The sequence below is a fragment of the Propithecus coquereli genome, unplaced genomic scaffold (assembly GCF_000956105.1).
Source record: "Propithecus coquereli isolate 6110/MARCELLA unplaced genomic scaffold, Pcoq_1.0 Scaffold305, whole genome shotgun sequence".
Classification (NCBI taxonomy): Eukaryota; Metazoa; Chordata; class Mammalia; order Primates; family Indriidae; genus Propithecus; species Propithecus coquereli.
This window is the reverse complement of record NW_012148675.1, coordinates 1762634-1775799: the sequence shown is the minus strand read 5'-3', so window position 1 is coordinate 1775799 and position 13166 is coordinate 1762634. Positions and strand designations below refer to the sequence as shown.

The 13166-nt window shown below is 33.9% G+C and overlaps 1 protein-coding gene across 6 annotated transcripts in view; it reads right to left on the bottom strand.

Annotated features, from left to right (window-relative positions):
* The window catches only part of RTN4 (reticulon 4), a 79139-nt gene that overhangs the window by 7038 nt on the left and 58935 nt on the right, over nucleotides 1-13166 (bottom strand). For all 6 annotated transcript variants that reach the window (XM_012649856.1, XM_012649853.1, XM_012649855.1 and 3 more), the window contains 2 exons: nucleotides 6639-6846; nucleotides 2425-2563 (listed from right to left, as the gene is read on the bottom strand). In XM_012649856.1, the coding sequence (XP_012505310.1) occupies nucleotides 2425-2563; nucleotides 6639-6846 (347 nt within the window). The remainder of the gene's footprint in view (nucleotides 1-2424; nucleotides 2564-6638; nucleotides 6847-13166) is intronic.

Here is a 13166-nt window from a genome sequence, read left to right as displayed (position 1 = left end):
AACAGATTTTGAGATCTAAATGCCAGGTTCACTTTATGTGCTAACATGATGAAGCAACTGTTATTCATTTGGAGCCCTAAATGAATCGCAATCTGGGGAAGTCACCAAGCAGCTTTCCTTGAGCTCCAGGACTGCCAAAAATACTACTCAGGGAAACCAATCAAATATGTTTTCTTCTCTTATTTTTTTCTTTTCTCAAAAGTATTGCTAATCTGGGGGGAGGGGGGGAGTAGCAAACTATAATTCTAATGCAAGTCTTTTCTTCCCAATATTAATAAATAAAGGATGTTTAAATAATATTTTAAAACATCATAAAACGAGTGTTCCAGAAAGGAAATCTACCTCATTCTGTGCTACTTTGTTATTTTCAAATTAGCAAAGTCACTCAACACAAGAATTTATCAAGTTCAGTTTCTCTCATTTATGCTAGCTTCCTCATTATAATCGCTTTTTTCAAAGATAATTTTCCACAGAAATTAAAACATGAGATTTAACAGCAGAGAAATTACTTCTCACATAATTTAGTCACAAAATTTCCTCATATTCTATTTTTAAATACCTGTGCAAAGCAGATTTCTCACTCCTCTTACCTTTGACAAATATTAATAATTTTACACCTACATAATTTTCTACACATAGGACTGTGTATGGATAACATAAGTTTAATCAAACGTTTTCTTTTGATTAAAGGCAACTGGAAACTTTACACTCAAACTTATAAAAACTGGAATATAATGAACATTCCCAGATGACTGTTTTATTTTGTTTTTAAAGAGATTTCTTCAAGAGTGACTTTTCTCTCAAGAAAAATGTTAAATTATAGACATATAGCTGCCTTCATTATTACTCTGTGCAGAGGATGACTTTTGGTTTACATCTGTTGGCATTTTTATTAAGTCTGTAAAACCAATGACTATCTCTCCTTTACCAATCTCACAATGCTTCTGTTTGAAGTCATCTCTCTCCCTTAACAATCTTTGATTGCTAAATTCAGAGGGCTCTTTATCACTAGTTAGTGTGATTCTCAATTAATTCCTACCTACAAACCTTCCATCTTAAATCGTACCAGTGTCACCTTCTCATTGACTTTTCACATATGTTCTACCCCAGCAGTCAAGCTATATGTAACAGATATCACTTCAGTGAATAGCAAATGGTTTCTCTAGGCCCTATGTACAAGGTTCTATTTCATTTACTCCAAAATATTTTTGTTATCTTTTAAAACTAATTAAACATGCCAAATAACGTAACACTGATCTATTTGTAGACTGACCTCAGATCATTTCAAAGCATTAATAAAGAGTAAGTCACTAAATGCAACCTCTCTATACAAGAGTTCAGTGATAAACAAAGAAAGTAAATTACTTATCCTTAATGTTATTAGTAAGTAACTTAGGTTTCAAGACTTAAAATAAGAGAATGATACAGCTAAAATTAATGTATCATCTACTTAAGCTTATAAAGGCTTAAGTAAAGCTCTACTTTAGCATATAAAGGCTAAAACATTTGTTTAAAAAAAGCATTTTAAGCACTTAAACCAGTTCAGAAATTGTTTTTCTGAGTCTAAAGTCCCAATCATCTTACTTTTATGATATCCTTTGTTTGCATGATAAACTGCAAACTAGAACATTCCTCTTGGAAAAGAAAAAAAATTTTTTTTCCCACCCTGCCCCCGGAAAAGAAAAATTATGATAATTACCACCATACTACATTTTTACCCAGGCTTAGATTGGAAACAAGTTTCTCTGACTTAAGCAGAGTGTCACAGGCAATAGCACACAAAACATAAATGGCCAAGTTCTATGTAAAGGAAAAGCACTACAGTCCCAGTGCCTGGGGCTCAAATTACATGACTATGGTTTAGCACTTGTTTTGAGTCAGTGAGAACTTTGGGAGAGTTTATTTGCAAGGTGAAATTCTAACAGCTGCTTGTGTAGCAAGATCCATTTCCAATGATTACCAACTGATAATTAGTTGAACTGTTTCAGAATACTAAATCTTTTCCAGAATAAACCCTGCAAAAAAGAGTTCAAGATATGAAATAGCTTACATGTGTATATATATGAATCACATACAAACTAAGAAACTAAAAATGCTAGACTCTAAAAGTCAAGAATAAATCATATCTAGTATTAAATGCATTAGATAATCTTTATTTTTATAGTCAAAATCTCTTTTAATTTCTTCTCACTTTAAATCTTTGATTTCCAAAAGTATGAATTTATAATTTATTTTCCTTTTAAAAGAAACAGCATATTTCTCCATCTGTACTTGATTGGATTCTGAATTTTAGAACACAAGTTTATAGCAATATGATTTAATTACATCTTTATCATTTACTTGAATATAGAAAATTGAATTTTATACAAATTCTTGTTATTAAATCCTGGGTATGTAAAAAAATGAAAATCAAAATAAACTTACCTTCAGAGAATCAACTAAATCATCAACTAAGAAGAGGCGCCTGAGTTCTTTTATCGTGCAGTTCACATGACCAAGAGCAGAATTACTGTATTTCTGAACCAATTCCTCCGATATAGCAACGTCAGATTCCAAATATGCCCTAGAAAATAAAACACATCATAACTGTCACTGATTGGAATGTCAATCAGCAATTATATATCTATAAAAGATTAATATTCTACTATAAAAGCCTATTATTTCCAAAAAGCAAAACATAAAAATTCACCAAGATACGCACTGTCAGCTGACTAGATAGAAAAAGCATATACTTTGAAGCCAGACTGGTCTGAGCTTGAATCTTAAGCTCTGCCACTTACTTGGCTAGGTAACGGTGTAAAGTTACTTAGTCTTCCCTCTAAACCTCAGTTTCCTCATTTATAAGACAGTGATTATCATGAGGATTCCAAGAGTAAAGCGCTGAACACAATGGGGCATAAAGAAGCACTCAATAAATGGTAGTTATCATTATGGATTTGGTTTTTTCTTTAAATTGACATTATGTTGTGTCATCAAGTTTTCCTAACAAAGATCTTATTCATTTCTAAATCCCAAACTCTTTCAGACTATCCTTTAGGGGAAACTGCCCCATTTCAGGCACCAGAATGTAAAGTGGCTGCCAAAAGTAGAGTGGCAATTCCAGCAATACATAATAGTTACTGTGCATCCAGATGACTAAATTTATACTGAGATGGCTGAGATTGTTAAATTTAAAAAGACAACTGTAATGGGGGTGAGGGGAAGGCCAAGTCCACAGAAATACAAGAAACTGTTTTATTAGTTATTGCTTCAAAGAAGCCATTTTATTTTGGCAGAGTAGAACCAACTCAGAAGTGCTAAGTGTTCTCTCCTATCTGTTGGAAGTAGTGCACCCCATCACCTTCCCATGTCTGTGGACATCAGTTACTTACACTGGAAGTAACAGTCCTCTTAGATAACTCCTTGTCCCATAGTTTTATCTCTGCAATATGCCCCAGTATGTCTCCTTGTTTTTATTCACAGTGCTGTCACTCTATTTTAAGTGTTCATTATTTAAAAACTGGAATATTCTATCAGTCACACAACCAGTCTGATCTGTCTACATCCTAATCCATTCTGTCAGCCAATGCCAGATTAGCCTTATTTGAACTATCCCTGATGCTGCTATCTAGGCTGAGCTCAGGCAGGAGTTAGAAGACCGGCTACTATTTAGCTATATAACTTTGGGAAAGGAATTTAACTTCTCAGGGTCAGGGTTCCAACTCTGTAAATTAGAAAAACAGATTCTTCTAAACCCCTTCAGGCTCAAACATTGTGATTCTATGATTCCAACTTTTCAACCAGAGAAATCGCCTAAATCTTTCCAACCTTATTTTCCACTACTCCCCATGAAGCAGCCAGAAATGAGTCATTCACTAAACATTTTTAAACTTTAATGCCTTTGTTCCTCATGCTGTCTCCCGAATCCACAATGCTCTCCTCTTACCTCTGGCAATAGCTTATCTAGCCAGTTAGCCCTATGTCAAAATCGCACCCATACATGAAGCCTCATCTGATACTCTCTTCCATAAGACCCTAATGTAATCCTCTCACTCTGTATATGTCTAACAATGCTTTCTTTTGTGTTATTATTATAGTATTTATCAGATCCATGTCTGAAATACAGACATGTATATATTTGTATATTTTTCCTGCCAGAGTATAAACTGTTAAGGACCAGGAATATATCTTTGCTAGTACACGGTCTAACACACCATTAGACAGCTGTTAATAATTAGTAAAAAATAAGTTATAAATATCAAGTTCAAAATACTCAAAGATTCACATCAACCTTTAAACAAGCAATAATTTATTTATGCAGCTTTGAGAAATACAGAAAAGTGGCTGGTTTTCTGCTTCTTTGTACTGCTGCTGCTGGTTCTTGCTGAAGACAAGATGCCTGACCATAAGGCGCAAAGACAGTATTTTCCATCAATGGCATCCTGTGGATAATTACGTTAATTCAACTGGCATTTATGAGATACTAATGCAATGCCAGCACTGTTTATCATTCTTTTCCAATGACCACAGGTATTAGATCTTCACTAGTGTGACTGGGGAAACTAGGAAAAACTGTCCAATTAGCTCTTCTTTAAAACCGAGTGATGTATAAAACCCATACTGTACAAAATTCAGAAGTTTTGGCTTAACAACATTTTTATATATTTCAATATAACTAATTAAAAATATTTATGATTTGTGACATGACGTGTCCCTTGCCATTTTGAAGCTGCACTTTCAAGTTACTGAATTCCTAGTTCCCCTCTCTGTAAAATGGTGTAATACCAACTGTCTCATAGAATTATAATGAAAATTATGTACATAAAAGGCCAGACAATATAGGAGCCATTCAATAAATGTTGGTCTCTCCTCCAAACTCACAAAACATCATTAATTCATCAATTAGAGAAAGCTAGAGAAAAACAAAACACCAGTCTTTACAATATGCAAAATAATTTAGGAGGTCTCTTCTTTTAAACTTTATAAATCAATTTAGGTTTACCCATTAATACCAACTGGATAATGTTTTAGGCAGGTACATACTTATATGCCAAAACAGACACTTGCCTTACCCAAAACAGTTTTTAAATGCTCGCAATGTATTTGAAGAAAAAGGATGTCCATATACAAAACAATTAGAAAGCATTCCAAAGCCATAGTTAGTGCAATAGAAAAGGAATTCTCAGATCATTCTGGGCCAGTGTTAGGAAAGTCTTCTTCAGAGCTGGGTCTTGAATCACACACAGAACTAAATACAAGTATGATTAAGGCATCTGGGGAGCTAAGGAAGGCAGCATGAAAATGGGCACAAACCCTGGACAGGGTCAGTAAGTGAGAAGACACAGATATCTGGACTTCATCCTATAGTGTACAGAGAGCCTCTATGCTTCAAAATATGGTAAAAGTGGTACTTTAGAAAAATTAATCTGACAATATCTGTAAGAGCTGAAGTAATAATCTGAAGTAACCAGAAGTCGATCTGGTAACAAGTGGAGTCCAACCAGGGATCAGCAAACTTTTTTTGCAAAGGGCCAGATAGTAAGTATTTTAGGTTTTGAAGTCCCTATAGTTTCTGTCAAACTGAACTCTGCTATTATAGTATGAAACCAGCTAAATGAATGAGCATGGCTGTGTTCCAATAAAACTTTATTTACAAAAGCAGGCAGCAGACTGGACTTGGCCATAGCTATAGTTTATAGACTCCCGGTCTAGGCTGAGGAAGAAGTGGGAAACAATAAAATTTAGTGGTTTCCTTTATGTGAGATGAAAGCAAACATAACATCAAAACAGAAGCCTGAAAACTAGGATGACAGTGGCGTTACTGATAGAAATTAACAAGTCTGAGGCAAAGAGTTCATTTAAAAACATAGTGAGTTAGTAGTTGTCAGTGGCTGGGTGGGGAGTTACTGTTAATAAGCATGAAGTTTGTTTTTGGTGTGATGAAAATGGCGACATTTACATAACGGTGAGCATACTAAAAACCAATGAATTTTATAGGATGTGAATTGTATCTCAATAAAAATGAGTGGGGAGAAAAACATTCAGAGTATGAGGTATACCTCAATAGCAATTGGCTATGTAATGCTAGAGTATACCTGTCAAAATAAGGGTAGAAGATGATAGTTCAGAGACAAAAAGATGCTGAAATAAAGCTCTCCAAGAAATAATAAAGTAATGCATAGAGAAAGAAAGAAAAGACACAGCCATGAAGGAAGGAAAAGCGTAAGAGAAAAACATAATAAGCATACTACTAGAAAGAAAGGTATGAAATATCAGCTAGCACATGCTACCACACAGCATAAAAAGTAGCCATTAAAAAAATGTAACTCTCACCAATCTTAATCATGTTAAAAAGATACAGCTTCCATTAAAGTAAATTAGATAACCAATACCTACTTCTAATAAATAAATATTCCAAACAAGAGTTAGGCTAATGATACATAAAACAGTCTTTTCCATCATAAACCTTAGAAATGACTTTTAGGAAATCTCAAAAGCAGATGCTTTTGGTATAGCTTTTTAGCAAATATATACTATGTAACTATCTTTAAGCAGAAAAAAAATGTATGCCTGTTACTCTACAGATAATAAAATGAAGTCTCAATATTAATCCTGTTTACGCTATTGCCACTGTGTGCCTTGTTTTTCAGACATCTCACCTGAATGGGTGGCCTTCATCTGATTTCTGGATAGCTTGGATCACACCCTTATATATCCTAAAGCTGATAGTCACAGAGAGCAGGGCCAAGGCAATGTAGGCCGTTACACTCACAATGCTGAATACTGTCAATGAAAGCAGGAGGAATAAGCTGGCACCAAACACCACTCCAGTCTTCTTAATATCTCTCCAGTAGAGGAGGTCAACAACTAAAAATTGAAAAAGAAGAAATCTCAGATTAGAACATTATTCTACCCATTTGGACTTGACACTTTTGGATTTGCTCCACCTACAAAATTAAAAGGCCACTAAATAAAGTAAAAACCAAACCTAAAATGTTAAAGAAACTTTATCAACTACATTTTAAACCCATTCTAAATTGTGCATTAGTATAATACCTGCATCTACTTTTATTTTTACCATAAAATGTTTTTCATTCAAACCTATTTCCTACATGACCAAATTATTCTGGCTATACACAAGTATTAAATGTCTCCAGCCTGACAGACTTGTAACTCAAAATAAGAGGTTACTTAAAATCATGCTGAGAGTTTTCATTTTCATACAATGCATGATATATATTCAAATAATTCAATAAATATATTTAAATAATACAAAAATATTAACACACTCACTAAAATGAAATACAAAGCAAAAGACAGATGAAATAGCCTTCAGATTACCTGAAAAGCTACTTCCTTCTAAGAGTAGATAAATATAATGCCATAAAAATTTAGAGGTCAAAGAAAAAAGAAAAACTAAATGTTACACTGTTATGTAACATTTATTAATAGTAAGGAGTGAAACAAAACCTAACTTAGCAAGTATTCTTGGCCTATGGTCACAGGGCCATTGTGGGGATCAAATAACCATAGGCCTATGGTCTCAAGATCGGGTTATGCTCAACCCATGGAGCACTCCGATGTGTGCCAAAGGGCTCTTGAATTCGTAGGCTAAATGTAATTCATCCCACTCTGGATTGTGAACAATTGGGGGAAAAAAATTTCATAGTAATACAGATATTCTCTTCATAGGAGGAATTTTAAATACCTCTTAATTTTTAAGATAAAGGAGTTGACATCAAAGAAAAATCACATTTTTAGAGGCTGCTTTGGTTTTGATCTCCAGGTCCCCTAAAGTATATATATATGACTTTCTTATCGTCAGGGATAAATAAAAATCACATTTTTAGAGGCTGCTTTGGTTTTGATCTCCAGGTCCCCTAAAGTATATATATATGACTTTCCTTTATCGTCAGGGATAAATCTATAGGGGAAAGCTATATACGTGAACTATAAACTGTTAGATATTATTATTAAGCCCTTAATTTCTGTTAGTAAATATCATTAAGTACTGATTGAGATATTTTAAATGCCCATCACCATGTCTGGCACATAGCAGGGATTCGAGAAACACTTATTCCATTCTCCTAAATATGATTTGGTTTGAATGTTATTAATTTAAGATTCTAGCTATAATTTAGTTTTGTTTTCAAACTCTGATTTCAACTATTTATTCAAGTCTTCTCCAACTTGTTCGTTATATCCCTGCCTAAAACACCTAAATCAATTTAGTTCTATTTAATTAGTTTCTACTATTGTACTATCGCACTAGCACAATGGAAGACTGATCAGAACTTGAAACAGTGTATCTATGTTGTCAAAATGACATTATAATGTCATATCGAATAAAGAGATAAGAGCAATGCTAATAGTTTTCTGACAGTCAACAAACACTGAGGTGGTACTGTTCATGAAACTCAACCTAGTAAAGTTACAAAACCTGAATGGGCAGACTTTTCTTTAAGGCCCTGTCCAACTCTAAAACACAGCAATTCTAGGAAAGATAATAAGACATGTAAAAACAAGTCAATGAAGGTATAAAATAAATATTGCACTTCATGAGAACTCAGCAAAGGGAAAATGGTTAGAAATTTTAAAAGATTTTGTGAAATACTGTAAATGAAAACTGACCTGGGTCTTGAAGAATGAATAGGATTGTAGAAAACCTAAAGGTCAGGCTTAATTAAAAGTCTCTTTCTGCTAGCAATGGTTCCCATAATTAATGTCATTTTTTATTAACAGGGAATACTGAGAGGGTAGGGGAAGTGATGATAAAAATAGCCAGTGAAAAAATAATTCTTTCCTGTGAGGCTCCGGCTATGTCCAATCATGGTTTAGGACAGACAAACAATGAACTTAGGCCCTGGAGTTGGATCACCTAGATTCAAACAAGGGCTCCCTAATTTAACTAACTGTGTGACCTCAGGTTAGGTCACTAAAGCCCTCTACACTTCAATTTCTTCATCTATAAAATGTATATACAAATAAGAATGATCAAAGGGTATAAAGTCTGAGATTGACAGGAGGAAAAGGTTTTGAGATTACACCCCAAGCTGACGATAGTCAATAATAATGCATCATATATTTCAAAAAAATTATGAAGTAAATTTCATGTCTCATCATAAAAATGATAGGTAATCGAGGTGGATATGTTAATCAGCTTAATGTAATTGTGTCACATTGTATACATATAGCAAAATATCACATTGTACCCCATAAGTGTATACAACTATGATTTGTCAATTTAAAAAAGAAATAGGAATGATCTCATTGAGATGTCATTAACATAATGAATGAATAAGAGTCTTCATTACAAGATAAATTATTAATAATATAAAGCACTAAATTTAGTACTTAGCATATAATAAATTCTTAATAAATGTCAGGGCTGTTATTTGTTGTTGTTATTATTAATGCCACAATTACTATCACCTTTCTTATTCAAGTATTTAAATAGTAAATATATAAAGAAGAAAATTTCAACCACAATAAGTTAATAAACTGTATTGCTATGTTACATCGTAAAAATGTTACTTTATAAACCACACGAAAAGGGGTCTTAAAACTTATCTAAGTTTTCTAAGTATTATAGGGTAAATAAAAGTTGATAGCTTAAAAGAATCAGTAGGTAAGGTTCATCTTAAATCTATTTTTTATATCAACAAATACTCCTTTATAAAAGTGTCTGATTCTCAAAGCGTTCAAAAACATTTAACTTCAATCAAAATCACTACTGGTGATAAGTTAAAATAAATGTAGATGTATTCATTATCCAATACCATCATCAAAAACTACTCGGTAAAACCTGATTATGAAATCAGTGACTTTAGACTTGAGAGGTATGTACTACACAACGTAAATTAATGCCTAATCAAATTACCTAATGTAATAGAGTTACTGTCCAAACAGGTTTAATGATTAGGTAAGATTTATAATCAGTTTGTAATTTCTATATAAATGAATATGGTAGAAGGAAATATCAGGACTGGGATTCAAGAGACTCACATCCTAGTATATACTGGCTCTGCGACTGTTTAACTTTGGATGAGACTTCGTCCTCTCTGGAATTCAGTTTTATCATCAATAAAAGGCATTAGTCATCTAATTTATCTTTTCCTTTCAGAAGCTAACATGACCCATAGTTAGTACCAAGATACACATCAGTCCTGCATTGCATTCAAATTCCCTGTCACTGGATCCAAATCGATGAGGTTTCACAACTGGTATGCCAAATATAATTGTAAAATATTTCCTTCCTTTTTAAATCTACATTTTTTGGGGAAGAGGGAGGCTTAAATATTTTTATTCATACCACTCTTTTGAATTGAACCTTCAAACTTTAGAAAAACAATAACTTCAAATCCCCACAATTTTTCAAGCAGTTCTATCATTATGGCAACTGTATGAGAGAAGCTTAAAAAGTTTGAAAAGCTCCACTTTTTAAGCTTGACAGATGTTTTAGAAAGGTTTTCCAGGTTGCTGATCTACATTCTCCAATTTCCACCTCCTTTTATTTCCTGAGTTAATATTTACTGGGCACTTAAATTATGCCAAACACTTTTTATAGCCTATACAACATCATCTCTTTCAATTATTAAAACTAAATGAGAGGCAGGCTTTTAGACAAGTTAAGTGACACCGAACTCCTACATCACTGGACCCAGATCACATAATTACTAAACCGGCAGAACATGGATTTGAACCCAGGCTTCCGATTGATAAAACTCATTATTCTCCATTGTATGACGCCATATTGAAGGTTCAGCTGATTATATAAGGTTCTTCAAAATGTACACATTTGCATGCATAATGAATAGGCAAAATATAGGCAGATAATTATTACACATGCAATGAATCTAAAGGCCAAGAAGAAAGTCTAAGTTAAATTAACAAAATAGATTAATAAGAGACACAAATTTTAATGTGAATACTTCACCTATAGTTAGACCCAAAAAGGAGAAAAGAGCTTTACCACAATATTATCTGAATTATAATCAGAAAAAATTCACCTTGTTCTATTTCTATTCAATACCACTAAAGAATCTTTGAGTGTCGTTTTTCCCAGTAGGCTTTCCTATTGGAAAAAGAATGCACTGTCTGCTAGCTTAATAAATATTTGGATCCAGCTGACACTTAAAATTCTAACAATATATAACAAAGCTAATAATTCTGTGTTTGGGGTTGAAACAAGTCAATTTCCTCCAAGTTGATGATACTGGAATAGACATGTATAAGATTCAGCAGTACTCAGTGATATCACAGCCTAAAATAAACCACATGAAAGTACAATAAACCCTAACCTACTACTTCCTTTCCTCCTGTCAGATGGTTCCTAGGAATAAGGTCTTTTTAATAAACGGAAGAGGCTGAGCGTGGTGGCTCATGCCTATAATCCTAGCACTCTGGGAGGCCAAGGTGGGAGGATCACTTGAGCTCAGGAGTTGGAGACTAGCCTGAGCAAGAGTGAGACCCTGTCTCTACTAAAAATAGAAAAACTAGCTGGGCATGGTGGTGTGCGCCTGTAGTCCCAGCTATTCGGAAGGCCGAGACAGGAGGATCACTTGAGCTCAGGAGTTTGAGGTTGCTGTGAGCTAGGCTGATACCACAGCACTCTAGCCTAGGCAAGAGTGTGATTCTGTCTCAAAAAAATAAAATAAAATAATATAAAATAAATGGAAGAGCTCTGAAAGTTACACATGCAAGCCCACACATATTGCATGAAAATATGTAAAAAGGTACGTGAGAGTAGCTCAGAGCAGATACCACAACAGACATGTTAAAACAAGCCCTAGGAATGCTGTGGTGGAGCCATGAGACCTGAAGAGCACTGAAGGAGGAAAAAAGGGGAAGAACAGCCAAGGAAGATGAGGCAAGTAGGCACTGACAGTCACATATAAGACAAAATGAATATATCTTGGAATACAAAAGTCTGAGAGGCAATCTATACTGCTACCAAAGTCACTGTACAAAAAGTATAGGAGGATTTCAATCTTTTTCTGTAAAGGAGTTTGAGAGATTGTTAATGAAGCTGCAAGAATGAAAAAATATTAGTTTCTAGAAAACGGCATTGCTATCTTACTTAACATTTGCCAGTAGTATTTCTAGTCTCTTGCAGATTCCTTAAATTGGTTTTAATAAAAAAATGTTTTGAAAGATTAAGTTTACCCAAGATCATTGATTCCCAATAGAGGGAAGGAATCATAAAACTTTATTAAAACCCCTTATAATATTCAAATACTGTTGCTTCTAATGGTCATCAAGAGATTTATAATCATTAGTTACTTTAGATGTTTTTTCAATTCAAACTACCAAAATCAGGCAATCACAAGAAAACTACAGATCAATATATATCCCTTATGAATATGGATGTAGTAATCCTCAACAAAATACTAGCAAACTGGATTCAGCAACATATAAAAAGGATTATATACCATGGCCAAGTGGGATTTATCCCAGGAACGCAAGATTGGTTCAACGTATGAAAATCAACCAACATAATACACTATCTTAATAGAATAAGGACGAAAACCACATGATCATCCCAATAGACAGAAAAAACATCTAACGAAACCTAATACCATTTCATGATAAAACACTCAACAAAGTAGAAACAGAAGGGAACATCCTCAACCTGATAAAGGGCATCTCCAAAAATCCATAGCTAACATCATACTTAATGACAAAAGATTGAAATCTTCCCCCCTAAGACCAGTGACAAGATAAGTATATTCACTCTTGCCACCTGATCCAACATTATCCTGGAGGTACCATGCAGTGCAATGAGACAAGAAAAAGAAATACAGGGCATCCAGGTTGAAAAGGAAGAAATTAAACTATTTGCAGATAACATGATCGTATACAGTAAGTCTTCACTTAACATTGTGGATACGTTCTTGGAAACTGCAACTTTAAATAAAACAACATATAATGAAACCAATTTTACCAAAGGCTAATTGTTATAAACAAGAGTAAGTTCCTGTGGCATATTTCTGGTCACAAAAACATCACCCAACTTCTAAAGACACTAAACACTCCTGTTCTTAAACAGTGAAATAAATGTGAGCTATACATACATTTAAGAAAGATTAATAAAAACAAGATAATTATTCACCCATTTTTGGTGAATCAGTGAATGAGGGCAGTCATAGTGGTAGTAGGTTAAATCAAGGAATAAACATTTGCAAAGC